Genomic DNA, 22,505 nt, shown 5'->3' on the forward strand with positions numbered 1-22,505 from the left:
ATAAAAGAGTCCTAGTGTTTTTTCTAAAGACCTTGCTTTGGGAAAAAGCCTTAACATTGTTCAAATAGATATTCAAACTATTCAGACATAGAGCTTGGTGGAAAGCCATACAAGATGATTCTGCGTTGATCCTTTTTGTGGACGTTTGCAGGCATTGCCGAAGGGGAAGACGTGGTCTCGGGCTCAGTAGCCAGTTTCCCTGACCACCTCCCAACAATCTGAGTCTTAACCTCAAAGTCTCAAGCAAGTTGTCAAATACTTGTGACTCACAAACTAACTTCACAGCCTGACTTTGAACCAGTGTAAATGTGAACAGGTGCGGGGAGGGCTGCCGCGAACTGCGTGAGAATCTGTGGGACTGTGAACTGACCCCCCCCCCCCCCCGGGTCACGAGAAGGCCACCGGCTTAGATAAAAGAGAGCGAGGTGGAGGAATTGGGGGGGACGCCTGGCACGTGCATCCTCAGGCTCCCTCCCTCGTCTGAAGGCGGAACCAGTGGACAACCGGAGCCCTCGGAGTTGCTCCTTCCCGGGCGAGGCAGCTCCCGCAGGGCTCCCGGCACTTGGAGGAGTTTCGGGGCGCAACGCCGCAGCCGGGCGGAGAGCAGAGGCCTGGGCGGCCGCAGGGACCCACCCGCGCGCGCCGCGAAGCCGCCGGCCCTGGAGGGCGGGGACGTGGCGCCGGGTCAGCAAAGGGCTGGCAATTGTGTCGGGAGGTGAGCGAGGCGCTGGCAGCGGCGGGCGGAGCCCCGGACCAGTGATGTAAGGCGCGGAGGCATCCCCCTGCGAGAGTCGGGGCGGCGCGGCGAGACCCCGGGGCTGTGGGGCGGGGGATCCCAGTCCCCGCCCTGTTTCCCCGCCCCTCCCCCCGCCTCCCGCACGCCCCTCCCCCCTCCTCCCCTCTGGTTGGAAAGTTTCTAGAATCTCTTCCCAGCGGCCTTTGCGGTTCCAACATGGCGGAGCTGACGGTGGAGGTTCGCGGCTCCAACGGGGCTTTCTACAAGGTACCGACCCTCTTGCCGCTTTGTCGGGTGTTCTGGGGGGCTAAGGCAGCTTTGGGGCAAGGCCGGTGGTCCCGGGGAGTGAGGTTTGGGGTCGAAAGGGCGCGCCGGCCGAAGCCCGGGGCTGCTGGGTTCCTCGCTTCTCCCCCCTCCGCCCGCGGTTTAACGGTCTCGGGGGCCAGGGCTCCGTTATGTTTTGAAACAGCACGTCGGACACCTCTTGCGTTTTCCTACTCGGGAGCCTTCCCTCTGGATGCTGGGGCGGCCGTGCTCGGGCCGGGGAGGAGGAGCCGAGTCGCTGCTGGGGCGGCGGGGAGCTCCCCGGGCGCAGGCCTGAGCGCCGGGAGGCTGCGGAGTCGTGGAAGGAGGTGGTGGGATTGTGCGGTCACCGCCGCTCCCCCGCCCCTCGGCCTGGGCCGAGCCCGGCGCCGCGGCCCGCTCTCCGACCCCTCCCCGCCCCTGGGGGGTGCGTCGCGGAATCTTAAGAATTCACCTTTGTATTAGGGTTTGGGGCTAATAAACTTCAGTGTCTGACGGGGAAGCGGGTGCCGAGTGGAGGGTTAGGATCGGAGAGAAAACTAGAAACCCTTGTAAGGTGGCGGGTTTGAGATATTTTTGCGGCCTGGGTAATTGGGCGGCGCCTTAGCCCCTCTCTTACGGAAGAAAAGGCTAGAGTTACAGCCTTTAAAGTAAGATGGGGGGGGGGGGGGAGGAAATCGATAAGGGAGACCGGTGGGGAGGTGACTAGTTTCTTCATATTATTCAGTGTTTTTGTAAAGAACTGTTGAATTTTCTTTTTCTGGTTTCTTCCCCACGAGGTTTTTTTGTTTGTTTGTTTGCACCGGGAGATACGTTCTTATGGGATGGGGACTGGAACACCGAAGGGGAATTCGAGAGCAGAGGAATTTGGTGGGGGCTTCCAGGGTGTAGGGGTCACCTAACTGAAAATGAAATCCTTACGGTTTAGTTTTGTCCTTAAGACGGTCTCGATTCTCTTTCTCCAGAAGTATACGACGGTGTTAACGAGATCAATACAAAATCTCCCCCAGCTGTTGTCTGTCAGTCAATCTTACTAAGCCAGGATCTCAAATGTTTGAGAGTCCTGGCTATTTTTATGAAGGGCCGCCTCTTAATACAGGAGTATTGTGTGTACGCAGAATGTGGTCTCCCTGGGTTTCACTTCAGCGTACCTTTTGTCCCACGGGATTTTGTTTTACTTGGTGGTCGTAATTTCCTCATTTTAGCGTTTGTTTTTCCTTTTGTAGTTTACTGATAAGCTGTGTGGCTTTGGTTTAACTGTCACGTGGTAATGGCCTGGTGGGGAATCACAGTTGGTGTCTAAAGGATCTCCCTAAGCTTTTTACAAGTTTCAAGTCGCCTTAGGTGGTCAACAGAAAATAAAAACAGTGACTTCTTGGTGGAAAGGAGTCTTTTTGCTTGAGTAGATGTATTAGCGGTCTAGTTTTTTAACATTTGGTGTCAGACAAAAGACCTAAGTGAAATTTGAGTAGATATTTCATTGACTTCTGTTATTGAAAACCTAGTGGTTGCCGTCTCTGACCCCAGATACAGTTGTGGCACAAAGCACAAAGAATGGGCTTGCTATACTTTTTCTGTCAAGGGTAGGTAGGATTCATCATTCTTGCACACTGCCTCCCATGGAAAAGTTTCATATTCCCACTGTTGTGATACAATTGTGTAATGGACTTTTTTTTTTTTTTCTGGCAAGTTGAGAAGTAAAATTTTTAAAGATTTTACTCATGAGAGAGACAGAGAGGGGCAGAGACCTAGGCAGAGGAAGAAGTAGGCTCTTCACGGGAGCCTGATGCGGGACTTGATCCCAGGACCCCAGGATCACGCCCTGAGCCACCCAGGTGCCCGGAAAAATAAATTTTTTTTGCCTTTATTTTGCAGCTTGTGGATGGTAGATTGAACGTCCTTTTTTTTTTTTTTTTAATTTTTTAAGAATTTTAAAGATTTTATTAATTTACTCATGAGAGAGAGAGAAGCAGAGGCATAGGCGGAGGGAGAAGCCGGCTCCCTCTGGGGAGCCAGATGAGGGACTCGATTCGGGTACCCAGGGATGACACCCTGAGCTGAAGGCAGACGCTCAACCACAGAGCCACCCAGGCATCCCAGAACATCCCATTTTTTGCTGAGTTTTTGTGTTGATGCTATAGAAGATATTTGTTTTCTTTTAAAAGATTTAAGGTCATCCGTCTGAAAGTTTTTTTGTTTTTTTTTTAAAGATTTTATTTATTTATTCATGAGAATACACAGGAGAGAGAGAGGCAGAGACACAAGCAGAGGGAGAAGCAGGCTCCATGCAGGGAGCCCGACGTGGGACTCGATCCCGGGTCCCCAGGATCACGCCCTGAGCTGCAGGCGGCGCTAAACCGCTGAGCCACCGGGGCTGCCCCGTCTGAAAGTTTTAGTAAAGATTGTTTACAGTGTTTGTTTTTTGGGTATTTTGTCTTAAAGATTTTGAGAGCATGAGCCTGGGAAGGGGCGGGAGAGGGAGAAGCCCACTCCTGGCAGAGCATTCCGGAAAGCCCAAGGAGGGGCTGGATCACAGGACCCTAGGATCTTGACCTGAGCTGAAGGCAGGTACTTAATCTTCTGAGCCACCCAGATGCTTTTATGGTGTTTAGTTTTTCATAGTTTTTAAAAATCAAATTCACAGTGAATATTCCCTTTTTGGAACTTTGAAATACTGTTGATCCTTATCCTCACTCTACACATCTTAGAGTGCATTGCTTGTTTTTATTTGACAAAGAAAGGTGGTAATTTGGCGAAGGTTGGGAAGTACATTGTGTGTACTAAAATTGCACTTGAACGTTTGGAATTTTATGTCCTACCATAACCCACTTGTACATTGTGGAAACAGGTCTTGAGAACTCTGGGAGAGCGAGAATGGAGACGCAGAAGGCGCCCTGAACTTGAAGTTAGATAATGGCAAACTGAAGTACAGACCTAGAATTCCCATTTTGTTCTCCATGTACCCTTGAGCATATCTTTGCTGTAAAATGAAGGATTTGAAGTGTAGTTCAGTTCCTGTTTTTATTTTTTAATCCCACAGAACTGCTCACTTGGAAAAAAAAAATGGTTTACTGCGCAAGCAATTATTTATTTATTTATTTTTTTAAATTTTTATTTATTTATGATAGTCACAGAGAGAGAGAGAGAGAGAGAGAGAGAGGCAGAGACCTAGGCAGAGGGAGAAGCAGGCTCCATGCACTGGGAGCCCGACGTGGGATTCGATCCCGGGTCTCCAGGATCGCGCCCTGTACCAAAGGCAGGCGCTAAACCGCTGCGCCACCCAGGGATCCCAAGCAATTTATTTTTTAATACATGAATTTTTTAGATTAATTTGCATGTGGTAAAATTCACCTTTTCTGGTACATAGTTACGTGAGCTTTGGTAAAGGTTGTTAACTGACAACATGATGGAGATTTCCATTATTTCCCAGATTTCTCTCAGGCACCTTTGCAGTCACCTCGCTTCACCCCTCAGTATTTCCATAGTTTCCCCTTTTCCAGAATGTTCTTCTATATGTAGTTTCATACAGTATACGTATTAGTGTTTTGAATCTGTGCTTCTTTCATTTAGCATAGCAATTTAATTTTAAGTAAAATTTTCTAATTTAAACAGTAATAGTGGTCAGTGAGGGCATTTTGGAAACAAAAGTTGTCTGGGATAACAGCTGTTGACATTTTGGTTTATTCTTTCCGTTTTTCAGTGTGCAGGTGATTCTGATTTTCCTCTTTTTCTTCCTCCCCCCCTCCCATTTACACACAGTTGTAAACACTAATCGCAGTAGAATTTCAAAGTCATGAGTTTAGGGGATCCCTGGGTAGGTCAGCGGTTTAGTGTCTGTCTGTCTTCCGCCCAGGGCATGATCCTGGAGTCCCAGGACCAAGTCCCACATCGGGTTACCCACATGGAGCCTGCTTCTCCCTCTGCCTATGTCTGCCTCTCTCTCTCTCTCTCTCTCTCTGTCTCTCATGAATAAATAAATAAAATAAAATAAAAAAAAGTCATGGGTTTAGTTACCAGTGTCGTCCTGCCTTGAGGGCAGTACCCTGTAGACATTTATTAAAGGTTTTCTGGTGGAACTGAAACTTCATCTTCCAAATTAATTGGAACCAGTGAAAAGCTAAAAGAAGATGTTACCTAAAATTAGGATTTTTTTTTAAATAAAGCATACTATGTTTTGTATTTTTTTTTTGAGTGGATTTGTAGTTTGTTAGATAAAAACTTGATTTGCTTCTGTTTGCAGCTTTATGAATCTATGGGGTTGGAAAGAGTGGGATATATTTTAAGTACCTGAGGAGATATAATTCTAGATAAAAATTTGTATTTACAGCCGTTTCTACCTAGAGTGAGGCATTTTAGGGTTTATACTACTGGCTATTGAAGGTGCTTCTCTAAAAAAATATTTAAGAAAGAATTTAAGTTTTATGATTGTTAGTGTATTTATAGAGTTGTGTAACCATTATCATAAGCTTGCTTTAGAACATTTCAGTTAGCTCCCAAAAAACCCTGTGCCTCCTTGGAGTCATTAAAATGCTTAACAATTGATGTATATGATACTGAGCTTTGCAATAGCATTACAAATTGCATAGCTGTGGGCAGAATGTAATTTGTTTTTTATTTATTTTATTTATTTATTTTTTTCAGAATGTAATTTAAATAAAAGTTGGAAAGAAGTGCCTCAGTTTCTGCTGATATTAAGGAAAGTTTCCATGTTATTCCAAGGAAATGTGTAATCTCTTAAGATGGCTGAATGAAATTTCAGGTCTTCTGTAGAAAACAGTTATTTTTACAGCTCTGCAATTTCTCCTTTGACTAATTGACTACAAATTTCAAAGCACTACAGTATTTCCAAAACTTCCCATTACTTTACCTTGATTTAATATTAAAAATGAAATTCGACGGTAATTAAATTATGTAGTAGGTTTATTAGCGTTAAAGATCATAACCTAGAGTTTTAGAGGAGTTTCTTGAGAGAGTACTGACTTCAAAATTAGTATAGAATATTTATTTCTTTGTGCAGGTTAGTAATTGAAAAGCTAGATGGTGGCTGTCTTAATATTAGGGACACTGTTAAAATCATATTTCCAGATATCTTAAATATAAGAATATTTATAAATATAAAAGAATAGCTATGCATTTTTTTATTATTGAAATTTTTTTAAGCAAAAGATTTAACTTAATACTGTAAAAATATGGGAATCTACACAGACATGGAAATTCCAAAGATTGCCCTAACTGTATATGTTATATACAGAACTTTATAAAAACAGAACTATGGGATCCCTGGGTGGTGCAGTGGTTTAGCGCCTGCCTTTGGCCCAGGGCGCGATCCCGGAGACCCGGGATCGAATCCCACGTCGGGCTCCCGGTGCATGGAGCCTGCTTCTCCCTCTGCCTATGTCTCTGCCTCTCTCTCTCTCTCTCTCTCTGTGACTATCATAAGTAAATAAATAAAAAAAAAATTAAAAAAAAAAACAGAACTAAGATGTAACTGAAAAAGCCACTTAATTTTTGAAAATTAGACTTCCTCTGTAAGGAAGTCTATTTTTTTAAATTGTAAAAGCAATATGTAAATATGAAAAATCTGAAAACAAAACCAAAAAAAAGGGAAAACTTTATCCACCTAGAGAGATTATCAAGGCCTTGGCTTTATGTACAGAAAACAAACTCTATTTCCATATTTTCACACACCTATATGTTTCATATCATATTTGTGTGCATTCTCTAAGATAGGTTATTGTGTCTGTTACTTACTAGCTAGTGTATGCAGCTTATACTAGTATTTTCTGATTCTGTTCTTTCGAAGACTCCCTGAGGTAAATGTGTTTTTATTCCCATTTTACATACTAGGAGGTTGATAATAATAAGTAACTTGTCCATGCTGAAATGAGATTTAACTCTAGGGCTTCTCATTTCCAATACTTAATTTAACATAGTATTAGAAGTTCTTCAAAGGAAATCTTCCAATAGTGAGCTTATATTTAAGTATTTTAGTTAGAAAGACAAGGCAGGGCACCTGCGTGGCTCAACCGGTTAAGTGTTGCCTTCCCCTCAGGTTATAATCTTAGCACCTTGGGATCCAACCTGCTATTGGGCTCCCTGGTTAGTGGAGAGTTTGCTTCTCTCTCTCTGACTTTCCCTGCTTGTGCTGTCATTGAATAACGTCTTAAAAAGAAAAAAAAAAAAAAAAAAAGACAAGGCAAACACTTGATAATAATTAAAGAAGCAATTTCTCTACCACAATGTTAAGGTTGTAGCAAACTAGTTTTTTTTTTTTTTTTTAAGTTTTATTTATTTTTAGTAATGTCTGCATTCCTATGGGGCTCCAACTCATGACCCTGAGATTAGGCGTTGCATGTTCTTCCAAATGAGCCAGCCAGGTACCCCAGACTAGCTTTTTTTTTTTTTTTTTTTAAATAGTGGGAAGAGCAATATGGTGTTCCATGAGTGATCCCGATTCTTGTACTAGACAGTCGTAAGATCCTTTTTTCCTTTTCATCTGCAGTGTTTTGCAGTTAGATTGCTTTTTAACAATTTATCAAGTGGTGCTTTCTGCTTGGTTCTGTTCATTAAGATCCTGTCTTGCACTAACAGAGCTACTATATATTGAGCACTCAGGCTATCTGTTGGACTGTGCAGGTACTTTACATGAATTTATCTCATTTAGTCTTCTCAGTCACAGTGAAGGGGACAATAATGTTACCAACAACTGTGGAAACTGAGGCCAAATGAATCTAGGTCCAAAGAATTAATAGGCTGATTCGAGGTTCAGATTGGTTTTTCAGATTTGAGTGGTGTGATTTAAAAATTTTTTTATTACATCATTTTTCTAAGAAACAATGCAACATTCCAAAAACTGAAAATTTATCGTTGATACTGATTCTACAAGTCTACTGTGCTACACAAGTTAAGAAATTACACTAATTCTTACAAGTCTACTGTGCTACACTAGTCAAGAAATTAAATCTTAAAGTATTTAGAAACATTCAGCTTTATTTTAAAAATTTTATTTACTCATGAAAGACACAGAGAGAGGGGCAGAGACATAGGCAGAGGGAGAAGCAGGCTCCATGCAGGAAGCTCGATGTGGGATTTAATCGGGACTCCAGGATCACGCCCTGGGCCAAAGGCATATGCCCAACCGCTGAGCCACCCAGGTGTCCCAGAAACATTCAACTTCCTTCCTTCATTTCCTTCCGAGAGGCAGAGACACAGGCAGAGGGAGAAGCATGCTCCCTGCAGGGAGCCCGACATGGGACTCGATCCCAGGTCTCCAGGATCACACCCTAGGCTGAAGGTGGCGCTAAACCGCTGGGCCACCCAGGGTTGCCCAAACATTCAACTTTAAAGTCTAACTGTTGGAGCTTCTCAGAAAGCTTACAGTCTGCATTTTTATTCTTTTATGTCTTTTTTTTTTTCTTTTAAAGGTTTTATTTATTCATGAGAGAGAGAGAGAGGCAGAGACTCAGGCAGAGGCGGGCTCCTTTAGGGGAACCTGATGTGGAACTCGATCCTGGGTCTCTGGGACCATGTCCTGAGCGAGCCAAAGGTGGATGCTTAACCACTGAGCCACCCAGGCATCCCTCTTTTATGTTTTTGAAGATTGATTTATTTTAGATTGTGAGCGAGCAATTACGCACAAGTGGGAAGAGGGGCAGAGGGAGGGGGGAGAGAATTGCAAGCGGACTCCTTGCTGAGCAGGAGTACTTGGGGCTGGATCCCAGGACCCTGAGATCATGAACTGAGCAGAAACCCAAGAGTTAGACACTTAACTGTGCCATACAGGGACCTCTACAACTGATATATATATATATATTTTTTTTTTAAGAATCAGGTGACAGAGTGTGCCAGCACAAGCAGGGGATGTGGCAGGGAGAGGGAGAAGCAGGGAGCCCAGTGTGGGACTCTATCCCAGAACCCTGGGATCGGGACCTGAGCCAAAGACAATCACTGAGCCACCCAGGCGTCCCTACAACCTATATTTTTAAGAGTATTTTCTCTGAAAAGAATACTATCAGCTATATAGAAATCTGAACAGTTTTATACTGATGCTAATACTGAACTGCACTTGAATTCACATTCTTAGCAGAATAGCTGTCTAGTACACATGCACGCTTCTTAAACATTATTACAGGAAAGCCATTCTTCATCTTTCTTCCTCCTTATCTTCTTCCACTTCCTCCTCATTCTTCTTTGAGCCCGTCGGCCTTCCAGGGCCCTATCCTCCTCTTTTTTTTTTTTTTTAAAGGTTTTATTTATTTATTCATGAGAATGCACAGAGAGGAGAGAGAGGCAGAGACGCAGGCAGAGGGAGAAGCAGGCTCCATGCACCAGGAGCCCGACGTGGGATTCGATCCCAGGTCTCCAGGATCGCGCCCTGGGCCAAAGGCAGGCGCCAAACCGCTGTGCCACCCAGGGATCCCCCTATCCTCCTCTTAAAGTGTAATTTTTTTTTAAAGTTCAAATATATGACATTAAATTACTGATTATATATTATTATTATTAACAAGCTGTTAATACAGTGGGAGTCCAGAGAACTAATTGGGAGGATTCCTGGAGAAATGATTTGCTCTGTGTCTTGATAAAAATCTGCTCTTTCCAATATGGTGGCCACTAGCCACAGGTGAAATGTGCTAACGTGAATTGAGATGTGCTTTAGTTGTAAAATCTATGTCAGATTTATTCATTTATTTTAAGATTTTATTTATTTATTCATGAGAGACAGAGAGAAGCAGGCTCCCTTTAGGGAGCCTGATGTGGGAACCAACCCCAGGATCACGACCTGAGCCAAAGTCAGATGCTTAACCACTGAGCCATCCAGGTGTCCCTATACCAGATTTCAAAGAGTTAGTATAAAAAAATACATCATAATTTTAAAATGTGATTACATGTTAAAATAGTCTTTTGGATATGTTGGATTAAGTAAAAGTATTATGGAAGCTAATGTACTTTTTAAAAATTTATTTAAATATGGTTACTAGAAAATTTAAAACTACGAATATGCTTCAAATGGTGTGCTAGATGGTTATGATTTATTTATTTATTTTTTATTTTTAAAAGATTTTATTTATTCATGATAGTCACAGAGAGTGAGAGAGAGGCAGAGACATAGGCAGAGGGAGAAGCAGGCTCCATGCAGGGAGCCCGACGTGGGATTCGATCCCAGGTCTCCAGGATCGCGCCCTGGGCCAAAGGCAGGCGCTAAACCGCTGTACCACCCAGGGATCCCGATTTGTTTATTTTTTAAAGATTTTGTTTATTCATTAGAGACACAGAGAGAGAGGAGGCAGAGACATAAGCAGAGAGAGAAGTTGGCTCCGTACAGGGAGCCCGATGCCCGATGTGGGACTCAATCCCGGTACTCTGGGATCACGACTTGAGCCGAAGTCGGACATTTACCGCTGAGCCACCCAGGCATCCCTCCTCAGTTACTATCTTAATATTGCTTGTTATATGAAGTATTTCTCAAAATATTTGAAATGCTTTATATATATATGCATATACAGTTGACCCTTTAACAGAGGTTTGAACTGCATGCATCCACTTACATGTGTAAATGTATTTTTGTCAGGATTTTACCATTTTTTTTCTAGCTTTGCTATATATTAGAATACTGTATGATATATAAAAAATACATGTTGATTGTTTTATGTAATCGGCAATACTTCTGGTCAGCAGTTTTGGGGGGAGGGAATCAGATGTTATATGTGGACTTTCAGTTGTGTTGGGGTGGGTACCCCTATTTCCTTGTATTGTTCCAGGAGTCAACTGTACATGAAACTTTTCAAATTTTCTTATCATGGGGCACCTCTGCGTTTTCTTGCCATGTAGTATTGAGTATTAAAAGGCTTTAGAATATTCATTGCACGTTTAGTCAGTAGTAAGAGACTTTGATAGCTCTGTTAAATTTTCTAATACCAAGTCTTCATAAGTACCTTGAGCAAAACAAAATGAAGTAATACAAAGGATTGCTTTGTTGTTTCAAACATTTCTAATTATTCATACAATCCTTTTAGTTTATTTGTCCTCATGTTAAAAGATGCTGAAAAGAGTGGCAAAGCGGATTCCATATTGAAACTCAATTAAATATCAGTTGTTTTACTTTGTCTTTTACCCTGGCCTCAGCGTTTTTTTGCTTTGCTTTTTTTTGGGAAAATGAGTGGAGGTCTTCATTAATAACTGATGAAGTTTGTAGTTATTTTTGGCAGATGAACATGCATGCATTCCCTGTTGATTTGTTCAGGGTCAAGACTCAGGCTTTCTGTATCTCTGTTTCTTACACTGGCTGGTTAATTATAGTAAAACTTATTTTTCCCATTTTTGCTTTTATAGTGTTTCAGATCATAGAATATTTTCAAGCCTTAAATTTTCTGGTGACTGGTTATATGTATTTAGTACATAGTAGGCCTTCTGTATGTGTTTGTCAAATGATCAAGTGGATCTCATTTTTGACTTTGGGACACTGATTTGTTTTTAATTTTAGGTAATATATGCAAAATTAACTTCATCATTTCTAATTTTGATTCATTCACTTGAAAATTTTCTTTTAGCAGTTGTATGTTGATCCTGGTCTAGTTCTGATGTTGTTACAGAACTTTAGGGATACATAGAACTATAGGGAACTTCAACTCTTTGCAACTGGAAAGTTATAATAATTTCAGATGGCCCTGTGAAACCACTAAGTAATCCCATTTCAAGAAGAACTGGATTTGGATTATTATTGTGTCCATTGACTTAAAATGACTTCCACTTGTAGATTTAGTTATGTAGATCTTCAAAAAAAAAAAAAGTGCTGCTTAAAGTTAAGAAATTTGATCACAATTATTAGTCTTAAATGTTTGTGCTTGTTACTGGAATCAAATTACAGTTTAAATCTTTTAGGTGTTACAAGCATCACACTAGTTTGTTAATTAGAATGTAGATTTGAGATCCCTAGGGATGGAAAAATTAAAAAGATTGAGGGAGTAGTGCTTGTGTGTGTGTGTATATAGATATATAGATATATATATATACACATATATATATGCTCTATGGAAAAAGTGCTGGTTGAGAAAGTGCTTTAGGATATGTCTCCATGGGACGCCTGTGTGGCTCAGCGGTTAAGCATCTGCCTTCTGCCGTTGGCTCAGGGCATGATCCTGGGGTCTAGGATCGAGTCCCACATCGGGCTTCTTGCAGGAGAGCCTGCTTCTCCTTCTGCCTATGTGTCTGCGTCTCTCTCTCTCTCTCTCTCTCTCTCTCATGAATAAATAAAATCTTAAAAAAAAAAAGGGTAGGGATCCCTGGGTGGTGCAGCGGTTTGGAGCCTGCCTTTGACCCAGGGCGCGATCCTGAAGACCCGGGATCGAATCCCACATCAGGCTCCCGGTGCATGGAGCCTGCTTCTCCCTCTGCCTGTGTCTCTGCCTCTCTCTCTCTCTGTGACTATCATAAATAAATAAAAATTAAAAAAAAAAAAAGGGTATGTGTCTCTTCTTTAAAGAGTATTATTTTTTGAAGATTTTATTTATTTATTCATGAGAGACACAGAGACTTAGGCAGAGGGAGAAGCAGGTTCCCTGTAGGAAGCTGGATGTGGGACTGGATCCCAGGACCCCGGGATCATGACCTGAGCCAAAGGCAAACGTTCAACCACTGAGCCACCCAGGTGCCCCTCTTTAAAGAATATTTACGCATACATATGTATATGTATAATTTTATATGTAGATGTTAAATATTCACGAACTTTTAAATTTTTTTCCCTTTTTTTCTTTGGTCCTCTTTGCACTTAATCTCCTCCCATCCCCACTCCATTTCACTTAGTGTTTATAGCCAGGTGTACATCATACTAGATTTTTCTCTAGATTTTTCTCTATACTCAATAGAATGGTACATAGATGTATAGTCATATACACATGTGGGGTTTTTTTTTTTTTTCAGTATTGCTCTATAAAAATATGGTAGTCTGTATTTTGACTGTTTTCCCTTGGAGTATAGTTTAAATGGTTACATAATATCTAATGGCAAGAATGATAAACTCCAGCCATTCCCCTGTTAATAGACACTCACTTTGTTTTCAGTTTCTTTCCCACTCCACATATCTGTTTCCATTGGAGGGGTTTTAAATAATGGGAAGCTTGGTGTAAGGGAACTTTCTTTTTTAACTTTAATAAATGTTAACATTACCTTCCAAAAGGCTTAATTCTGCTTTCTCAGTAAATGTGAAGGCTTTTCTGTACATCCTTGGCAGAAAATGAGTTCTATAATCTTTAATTTTGGCCAGTCTGTTGGATATAAACGGTTATACCTCGATGGAAATTTCATTCGCTGAGTCCCACTTGTGAATTTTAATGTTTGTTGGCTATTTGGATTTGCTTTTCCATAAATTTATGTTTGCCTCTTTTCTTATTGGATGTCTTTTGTCACTTTTTGAGATTTCTTAGAACTCACTTAAGAATGCCCCCTTCTCATTTAAAATACCTGTTGACTTTTTGGTATCTCTGGTTATAGAGAAGTTTTATTTTTTACATACTGAACTATTTTTTCCATATCAGGGCTCCAGGGTTTCCAGGCTTGGTTAAACAGTCTGGGTCATGTTTATACATAAAATTTCTTAAATCTCCTAGTTGTTTTTTTCCATTTATCTTCACTACAACAGGACTTTATTTTGAATATTCATAGGCAAATGTGCTAGTACCGTGTATTTAAAAATCATTTGTTTTAGGGTGTTTTGTTTTTGCATGTGGAGGAATTAGGAGGAGGATGCCCAGCGTCTTAGAGAGCTCCATCTCATTCAGGGTTGATAGAACCTCCTGAGAATTGCTCCAGAAAGTCTCTGAAGTGCTGTCAGTAGAATATAAAGACTCACTGAAGGAGGACATTGTGACTTGCTTTGTAGCAAAAATACTGCCAGTTAGGGGTCTTATTACCCTTACCTTACTGCCCTGGGCCCTCTTGTCTTACCTATCACATAGTACGTAGTGGATCTTAACAGTGAAACCATTGTACTCTAGTCTCTGGTGAGATTTTTTCCCTTCCCCAATTTCTGTATCTGTTACTTGAGTACACAGTCCAGAAACATAAAATGTTTAATTGTAAGTTATTTACATTACTTGATATAGAAGCACCAGGAGGACAATTTCTCGCGGTATTTTGGGGGAGAAGAGTAGCTTTAAGTACTTTGTGTACCTGAGTACCTGGGAATACCTTAGTTTAGGAAGCTTCAATACCTTCCATTTGCAAATTGAGACATACACAAAATTACTTAGGCAATGATGGTCACCTGTGCTAGTCAGTTTCTCAACATAATCCAGTCTATCATCCAAATTAACACTATTTTCACAGTTTTTCCCAGGTTAGTACATAGCTAGTACCATCCTAATGCATGGGAGAGAAGTTAATTCATTACACACTGTGAATGCCGTAGTGATTGGGCACTATTTTCACAGTTTTTCCCAGGTTAGTACATAGCTAGTACCATCCTAATGCATGGGAGAGAAGTTAATTCATTACACACTGTGAATGCCGTAGTGATTGGGCTGTAGTCTCTTAGAACCCTGGTTAAGAAATAGTGTACTGTATTTTGTCTTATTTTTACTCTTGTAGAATGGGTCATAACATGTAGAGTGCAGAGCAGGACAAGAGGTGGATTGATTGTAGACCTGTTGATTTGAGGTATGAAAGTGAGCCAATGGCAGAGGTGTCTACACAGTTTCAATAGGATTTAGAATCCAAGGAATAGGTTACTTTTCTATATGCAGATTTGGGAAGTTAGTGTAAGTACTACAATTTCATCTAAAGTGGCATTAGTTTTGAGAGACACTAAGAAGTGTTGCCAGTTAATCTGTTTGTGGTGGTTCATACTTACTGAAAGGTATCGTTATTTTTAAGATTTTTAAAGTAATCTCTACACTCAGCGTGGGGCTCAAACTTACAACCTCAAGGTCAGGAGTTGCATGCTCCACCAACTAACTGAGCCAGCCAGGAGCCCCTGAAAGATATCTTTAAACACTTGCATGCATAAAATGGAAGATGTAAACAAAATAAACTGGTTAAAACATCTTCACATTCAGGTGATTGTGTTTTTTCTTACAATATCTTCCTCAGTGTCATGGAGAGCATTGATGTTGCAAGCATACTTTAAATGAGCTCTCCTCTATTATCTCCAGGATTTTCTTGCAAGAATTTTCATCCACTCTGCAAGTTTTGGTGCTGGTGCTTTCTTGATTTTATCAGAAGGTGTCAACAGAACAACCTTCTGGTAAGAAAACTTAATCCTTGCTAAAATTGGCCTTTAATGGTTTGCTGAATGAAATGTCAGGAGGTTGAAGTCAAGTGCTACAGAAAATCGCAAGCTGACCCAAGTTTGAGCATGCTCAAATGCTGAAATTTATATCCTGATTGCCATGTGGTTATCTGCTGTTTTCTAAGATTTGCCATCAGTTGTAAGATCCTGATTTCAGAGTTAATAAATTGTTTAGGAGTGATGGGCTGGGAAGGTAGACTGGGGCCAGACAATGATATCAGTAAATAAATGGATAAAAGGATAAGAAGTGATAAATCTGCAGTGGCAGTTCTTGGGGAGGAGAATCTGAGGTGAAATTTTTTTTTTTTAAAGATTTATTTAATTATTCATTCAGTGAGAGCGAGAGAGGCAGAGACACAGAGGGAGAAGCAGGCTCCATGCAGGAAGCCCGATGTGGGATTCGATCCCGGGTCTCCAGGATCACACCCTGGGCTGCAGGTGGCGCTATACCGCTGCGCCACCAAGGCTACCCTGAGGTGAATTTTGTATAAATTATGCTATTAATTTTTCCTTTCTTATGGGTTATGTTTTCATAATCCTATGTATCCACAGTAGTAACTAACTAATGCTGCTGGTGAAAATGGAGTTAGCCCATTTAGAAGAAACACAACCAAACTGAGCCCAATGCCTTTAATATAGAGAGAATTTATTCTGATTCTCTTAATTTTAGCATTACCAAATTTTGTCACAAGCTTGTTTCAGTAATTAAGTCATCTACTTGTGATGTTTTAACACGTTGGAAAAGGCATCAAAAATGTTGTTTGACTGTGGTGGCCAAATAAAAAAAAAAGATTCTAAAATTTCGTGAAAGTGATCCTGAGACTTTATTTTTAAAAAATAAAAAAAAATGTATTTTTTTTATTTGAGAGCTTGTGTATAAACAGGAGGGAGGCAGATGGAGAGGGAGAAACAGATTCCCACTGAGCAGCGAGTCTAATGTGGGCATTGATCCACCTGAGATCACCACCTGAGCGGAAGGCAGCCCCTTAACTGAGCCAGCCAGGCACCCCCTGAGAAAGACTTAGAAACATTTTGATAGAAGTATTAAAGGTAGAGTGAATCTTAAATCGTATAAGAATATTTTGAAGGAGGCAGTGATGTGTAAGAACTTTTTACCTTTTGCTTAGAGTAAATGTGAACTAGAAATTTTTGATGGATCCCTTTTACTGCTTGAGACTGGAGTCTCAAAAACCTACTCTCCATTTAGGAAGATGGTGCTGTTTGTGGCAGGGGGTTTTTGGCTTGGTCTGTTGGCAGTCAGTAAACTCTGCTAATGAGAATTCTGAGGTTTAAGAGTTACAGCTTTAGGGAATAAGTCTTAGGTTTTTGGATCTGGGTTTCCACCCTAAAACCTTACTTTTAAATTGAAGATTCAAGCTGTCTGGTTTCTGAGTAGTTTGCTGAGCATTAAGGTTTTGGAGTTTGTTTTCCTTTTGATAAGAATGCAAATTTTGTGATGTAATGAGTTGAAATTATAGGAGATTACTAATGGATTTTTCGGAAATCTAAAGAAATGGGTGAATTTAAAATACTTTGCAGTCAAAGGAATTTTCTGGACAAAGATATGTTCTTAGTGATTTAGTGAGAACGTTCTCAAAGGGATTCATGCATCTCCGTAGTTATAAGCCACAGTTCAGTGAAGCAAGGCATTTGATAAGTTTATTGTATTTTATTTTTAAAAAAATATTTTACTTATTTATTCATGATAGACACAGAGAGGCAGAGGGAGGCAGAGAGAGAAGCAGGCTCCATGCATGGAGCCTGATATGGGACTCCATCCTGGGTCTCCAGGATCATGCCCTGGACTGAAGGCAGTGCTGAGCCGCTGGGGCTGCCCTGATAAGTTGATTTTATTTTATTTTATTTTATTTTATTTTATTTTATTTTATTTTATTTTATTTTATTTTATTTTATTTTATTTTATTTATTTATTTTATTTTTTTTTAAATTTTTATTTATTTATGATAGAGAGAGGCAGAGACACAGGCAGAGGGAGAAGCAGGCTCCATGCACCGGGAGCCCGACGTGGGACTCGATCCCGGGTCTCCAGGATCGCGCCCTGGGCCAAAGGCAGGCGCCAAACCGCTGCGCCACCCAGGGATCCCGATAAATTGATTTTAAACACTAAAATCTTGTTTTATTTCGAGCCTGTTTTGGGTAAGATAGCTTGTCTTTCCAGTTGTGAAGAATATACTGAAGTTTTCTTTCTGGAACTTTGCCTTAAAGAGGCTTTTTAGGAAAGGTGCTTTATTTCTTTAAATTAGTATTGCTACCAAACTTTTTTTTTTTTTTTAAGATTTTATTTATTCATGAGAGACAGAGCGAGAGGCAGAGATATAGGCAGAGGGAGAAGCAGGCTTCATGCAGGGAGCCTGATGTGGGACCCGGTCCCAGGACTCCAGAATCACGTCCTGGGCCAAAGGCAGGCGCTAAACCACTGAGCCACCCAGGGATCCCATTGCTACCAAACTTAACCTTTTGGAACTTAAAAGTACAAGTCATGAAAAGCATTTTATCATTTAATAATGAGTTAATGAAAAGAGCTCCAGATGAGTATTTAAATTCACCTTTTATAACTTAGTGAATTTTGGGGTTCGGTAGATGTGATGTATGCGGTTTTAGCTTCCCTTTTACTAAAGTGAGAGATCTGGAAGGTCTACAAAAGAGAAATGTTTTCAAGTAAGCTTTACACCCTATATGGGGCTTGAACTCAAAATTGTGAGATCCCAGTCTCATGCTCAGTTGACTGAACAAACCAGGTGCCCCAATAGAAAATTTTTTTCTTTTTTAAAGATTTTATTTATTCATGAGAGACAACTCACAGAGAGAGAGAGAGAGCGAGAGAGGCAGAGACACAGGTAAAAAGAGAAGCAGACTCCATGCAGGGAGCCCGATGTGGGACTTGATCCCAGGACTCCCAAGATCACGGCCTGAGCCAAAGGCATACTCTTAACTGCTGAGCCACCCAGGCTTCCCCCCTTAATAGAAATTTTATCTTCAGAATCAGGTAACTTTCCCATAGACAGGGTCTCTGATTTATATCCTGATTTTTACTATAATCTTGGTCTTTCAATTCCTAAAATAATTTCTGTCATGTTTCTTTCTGCTTAACCAATAGGAACCCCCTCCCCCCGCCCCCCCCCATGACTGCTCTCATCAAGCTCAAAACCTGGTATTTAGCTGTCATCAGAAATGTATCCTTAAGGGTGCCTGGGTGGCTCAGTGGTTGAGCGTCTTCTGCCTTCTGCTCAGGGTGTGATCCCAGGGTCGGGGGGATCAAGTACGGCACTGAGCTCCTTGCAGGGAGCCTGCTTCTCCCTCTGTCTATGTCTCTCTCTAATGAATAAATAAAATCTTTTAAAAAATGTATCCTTAAGTTGGGTAGGTACTCTTCACCTTTTTCTTTTCATAAGCAATTTAAGCTCCCACCTCAAAATTGCTCACCTTAAATGTGACTGGTAAAAAAAAAAAATGAAGTTATTCTATATTCTGATAAGAAGAGTCTGCAACAAAGTGGGAGGAGAAAAGCGAAAATTAGAATACATAGTAGTAAACCTAAGATTTTTTTTTTTTAAGATTTTATTTATTCATGAGCATTACACAGAGAGAGAGAAAGAGACCGAGAGAGAGAAGCAGGCTCCATGTGGGAAGCCTGATGTGGGACTCCAGGATCACACCCTGGGCTGCAGGCAGCGCTAAACCGCTGTGCCACTGGGGCTGCCCTAAACCTAAGATTTTTTTTTTTAATTTTTTATTTATTTATTTATGATAGTCACAGAGAGAGAGAGAGGCAGAGACACAGGCAGAGGGAGAAGCAGGCTCCATGCACCGGGAGCCTGATGTGGGATTCGATCCCGGGTCTCCAGGATCGCGCCCTGGGCCAAAGGCAGGCGCCAAACCGCTGCGCCACCCAGGGATCCCTAAACCTAAGATTTTAAAGAGGATTTGTATAATTCAAACTACAACTTATTTTTTGTCTGACTACCCATTCACATAGTTCATACCCATTGTTAGTTTCGTTTTTTAGTTTGTTCAACTGTTAGCTCACTTGAGACTATTATAAATTAGGAATTTGTCTGCTGTATTTTGCATTCTACTCCTTCCTTTATATGTAATGATTATTAATTTTTAGCTTTCAGGTAGTATAACATATCAAACTTTTTGTGGCTTTTCACTTTTAAAAAAATATTTTAAAGATTTATTTTAGAGCCCTCAGATGCATGCATGCCCTCCAACACACTCCCCACTGAGCGAGCAGAGCCTAACGTGAGGGCTCTGTGGGACTCAATCTCACAATCCTGAGATCATGACTTGAGTGTAAGTAAATCAAGAGTCAGATACTTAACCAACTGAGCCACCTAGGCGCTTCGTGGCTTTTGGTTTTTGTTTTACAGGTTTTTTTTTTTTTTGGTTAGAAAAAGTCCCTTAGTCTGAAGTTATTGGTAATTTATGGTTTCTCTTGAAATCTTTATTGACCTAAAATTTTTTTGACTCTTTTATCCAATAATTATTCAGATGTCCCGATACTATATAAAACAATCAATTCTTCCCTCTATTTGTAATTTCCTAAATGACTTAGACCTGTTTTTGGAATCTGTTTTGTTCTCTTAAAATGTATTTCTTTGGTCTTGATGGTTGTAGCTTTAAAATAAGCTTTAATATTCGTAGGTTAGCATATCTTCTTTACTCTCTACTCCCATTTAAAAGTTTCCTTTTTGAGTGTTTTAACTTGTTTTAAAAATAGATTTTGATGTAATTTTATTAAGATTAACCTCTTTACCCTCAACACAATCATGCACTCTTTAGTATTTTAGTGGAGTCTCCTTTAGAGGCATTTACAATTTTTACATCAAAAAAAATAAAATTTTTACATCAAGATCTAAGGATGTGATGATTTATGTTTTCCTGACTATTTTATTTTTATTCAATTGTTGAATTTCAAAGGTTTCTGTGCATAGGTCCTGTACATTTTTGTTGTAGTTGTTGAGGGTGTTCCTAAGATTTTTTTTTCATTGCTATTGTTAGATTATTTTTTGTCTGTTTTATTTTCCACCTGCTTATTGTTTTATCTAGAGAGCAAACTGATTATTGGTTAACTTGCCACCTTATTGAATTGAAGTTTTTTTTTTTTTTTTTTTTTTTTTTAAGGTTTTCTTTATTCATGAGAGAGACAGGGAGAGAGGGGCAGAGACCTGGGAAGAGGGAGAAGCAGGTTCCATGCAGGGAACTCCGAGATCACGCCCTGAGCAGAAGGCATATGCTCAACGGCTGAGCCACCCACGTGTCTCTTCACTCCCCCCCCCCCCCTTTCTTTTTAAGGCTATATTGCTTTTGAAAAAATTGGTTCTTCAAATAATACTTCTATAGCTCAGGGATTCTTGCTGTTTTCTTCGCCCTGTCCCTTACCTGCATTTTACACATAGTTTGTGGCATTCCTGGGTTTTTACTATGTAATATTTATTTCTTTGTTGGGGACAACATTCTAAAGATACTTTAATTACATTTTTGATGTGTTATACTGCTTTGTTGCTTACTGGTGATACTTAAGAGTTTCATTTATAAACATATAAGGGGACCAGTTTATAACGATGCTTTGGAATCTTCATATTTGCGTATTTGGGAAGAAGAGAAGGAAATGTAAAAGATTTTGTTCTGAGAAATACAGGTCCTGGGACAGATGAATGATGACTAGGAAGAGACACAAAGTCCCCAAAGGCTGGACTAGAACACAGAAGGGACAGAAGTTGTGGAGACCGTTCTTATCCTGTGCAGACCACTGTTACCATTGTTATTTAGTGTCCCCTCGCTCCAAGATTTTGGCAAAGACCTAACCCTGCCATTTTGGGTTTTAAGTATTAGGGACCTAGCATCGTCATTCTAGTGACTTTGAGCATACAGAAAAACCCTGAGAAGTGATGACTGAGTCCTGCATTAGATAGACACAATTTCTTAGAGATCTGGTCATTAGAAAAGCAACTTAACCCTAGAATCTAGGGTTTGGGGATTAAAACATGTTTGCTTAACTGTTCATTCTCAATCTGTTTAATTTTATGTTTGGAGGACGTTAGTAATTAGTGTAGGTTGTTTTACAAGGGTTGTATTTTTTTTCTTAAAGTTTGTGGAAAATGTGCACCCAAATAAAGCTGATGATGGTGGTGGAAGTAAAGGGATGGATTGGGAAGAGTTGAATAAGTGTTGATTTTCAGGTAGAAAGATAGGTTTTTATTGTAATAAAGGGTAGAATTTCCCAGTGGCTTGGACCTCTGACTTCAAGGAACTCATTGTATAAATTAAACAGAAATGGCAAAGATTTCTCGGTGAAACACTGTAGATTCTGAAAGTTGTGAAGAAGTAGAAAACTTCAGTGAAAGTTTAAAAGGACTGACCTCTAAAGGTGTGCTTTACTTTCATATTCATGAACTACGAAATTCTGTTCCTGAAATACTTCTTACAAATGTTCAGGGTATTAATAGAGATAGATTTGCTGGTAACCTAACTATGAAAGTGCTGACCAAAATGATTGCAGAAGGTGATGAGGCTGACCCTACTAGAAATAAAGAAACTGGCCAGACTCTCATTATTAGAGCAGGATCAGTAATCAGAACTGGAATGGCAGCTCTTAATTTTTAGCTTTAGGGAAGAAAGGAATAAAAAATATGGCTCTGGAATTACATGGCAGGAGCTGGTATAGCATTCTTGAAAGGAATATATTCAGAGTTTATGCTTCATATGAGGAAATTTGCATTGAAATGTCCTATAGCACACAAATAAAGCAGATAATAGACATTTGAAGCTGGAGTGTGAGATCAGAGCCAATATACAGTCATGCAATTGACTAACGTGAGAGTAGGGCACTGATTTAGATATATTGGTTACCTATGTTCTGTGATTGGTGAGTCTTATGTTATTAAGAAAGATGATTTTTATATTTAGTCACATCTGTTACCCTCTCTTTTCCAAGAGTTTCTGTCTTCATTTCCAAGGATTTTTCTGGTTTGGTAGTAATCTGCTTGCTTTTCAGTTTTTCCATTACCAGTTTGTTTTAGTTCTTGGTTTGCTATTTGCTTAGAATAATGTCTGATATATAATAAGCATTTCAATATTAGTAATGGTAGCTTTGTTTTTAAATTACTGATACTCCTCTTCCATCTATTTTGTAAATTTCCAGAATTTTGTTGCAATTTT

General features: G+C 40.3%; 1 protein-coding gene across 6 annotated transcripts in view; it reads left to right on the forward strand.

Moving 5' to 3' along the window:
• Nucleotides 1–493: 493 nt before the first annotated feature.
• Nucleotides 494–22,505, forward strand: part of FXR1 (FMR1 autosomal homolog 1) — a 61,991-nt gene continuing 39,979 nt past the window's right edge. For all 6 annotated transcript variants that reach the window (XM_072807522.1, XM_072807523.1, XM_072807526.1 and 3 more), the window contains exon 1: nt 494–1,003. In XM_072807522.1, the coding sequence (XP_072663623.1) occupies nt 953–1,003 (51 nt within the window). In that variant the 5' untranslated portion in view covers nt 494–952. The remainder of the gene's footprint in view (nt 1,004–22,505) is intronic.

The sequence above is a fragment of the Canis lupus genome, chromosome 31 (assembly GCF_048164855.1).
Source record: "Canis lupus baileyi chromosome 31, mCanLup2.hap1, whole genome shotgun sequence".
Classification (NCBI taxonomy): domain Eukaryota; kingdom Metazoa; phylum Chordata; class Mammalia; order Carnivora; family Canidae; genus Canis; species Canis lupus.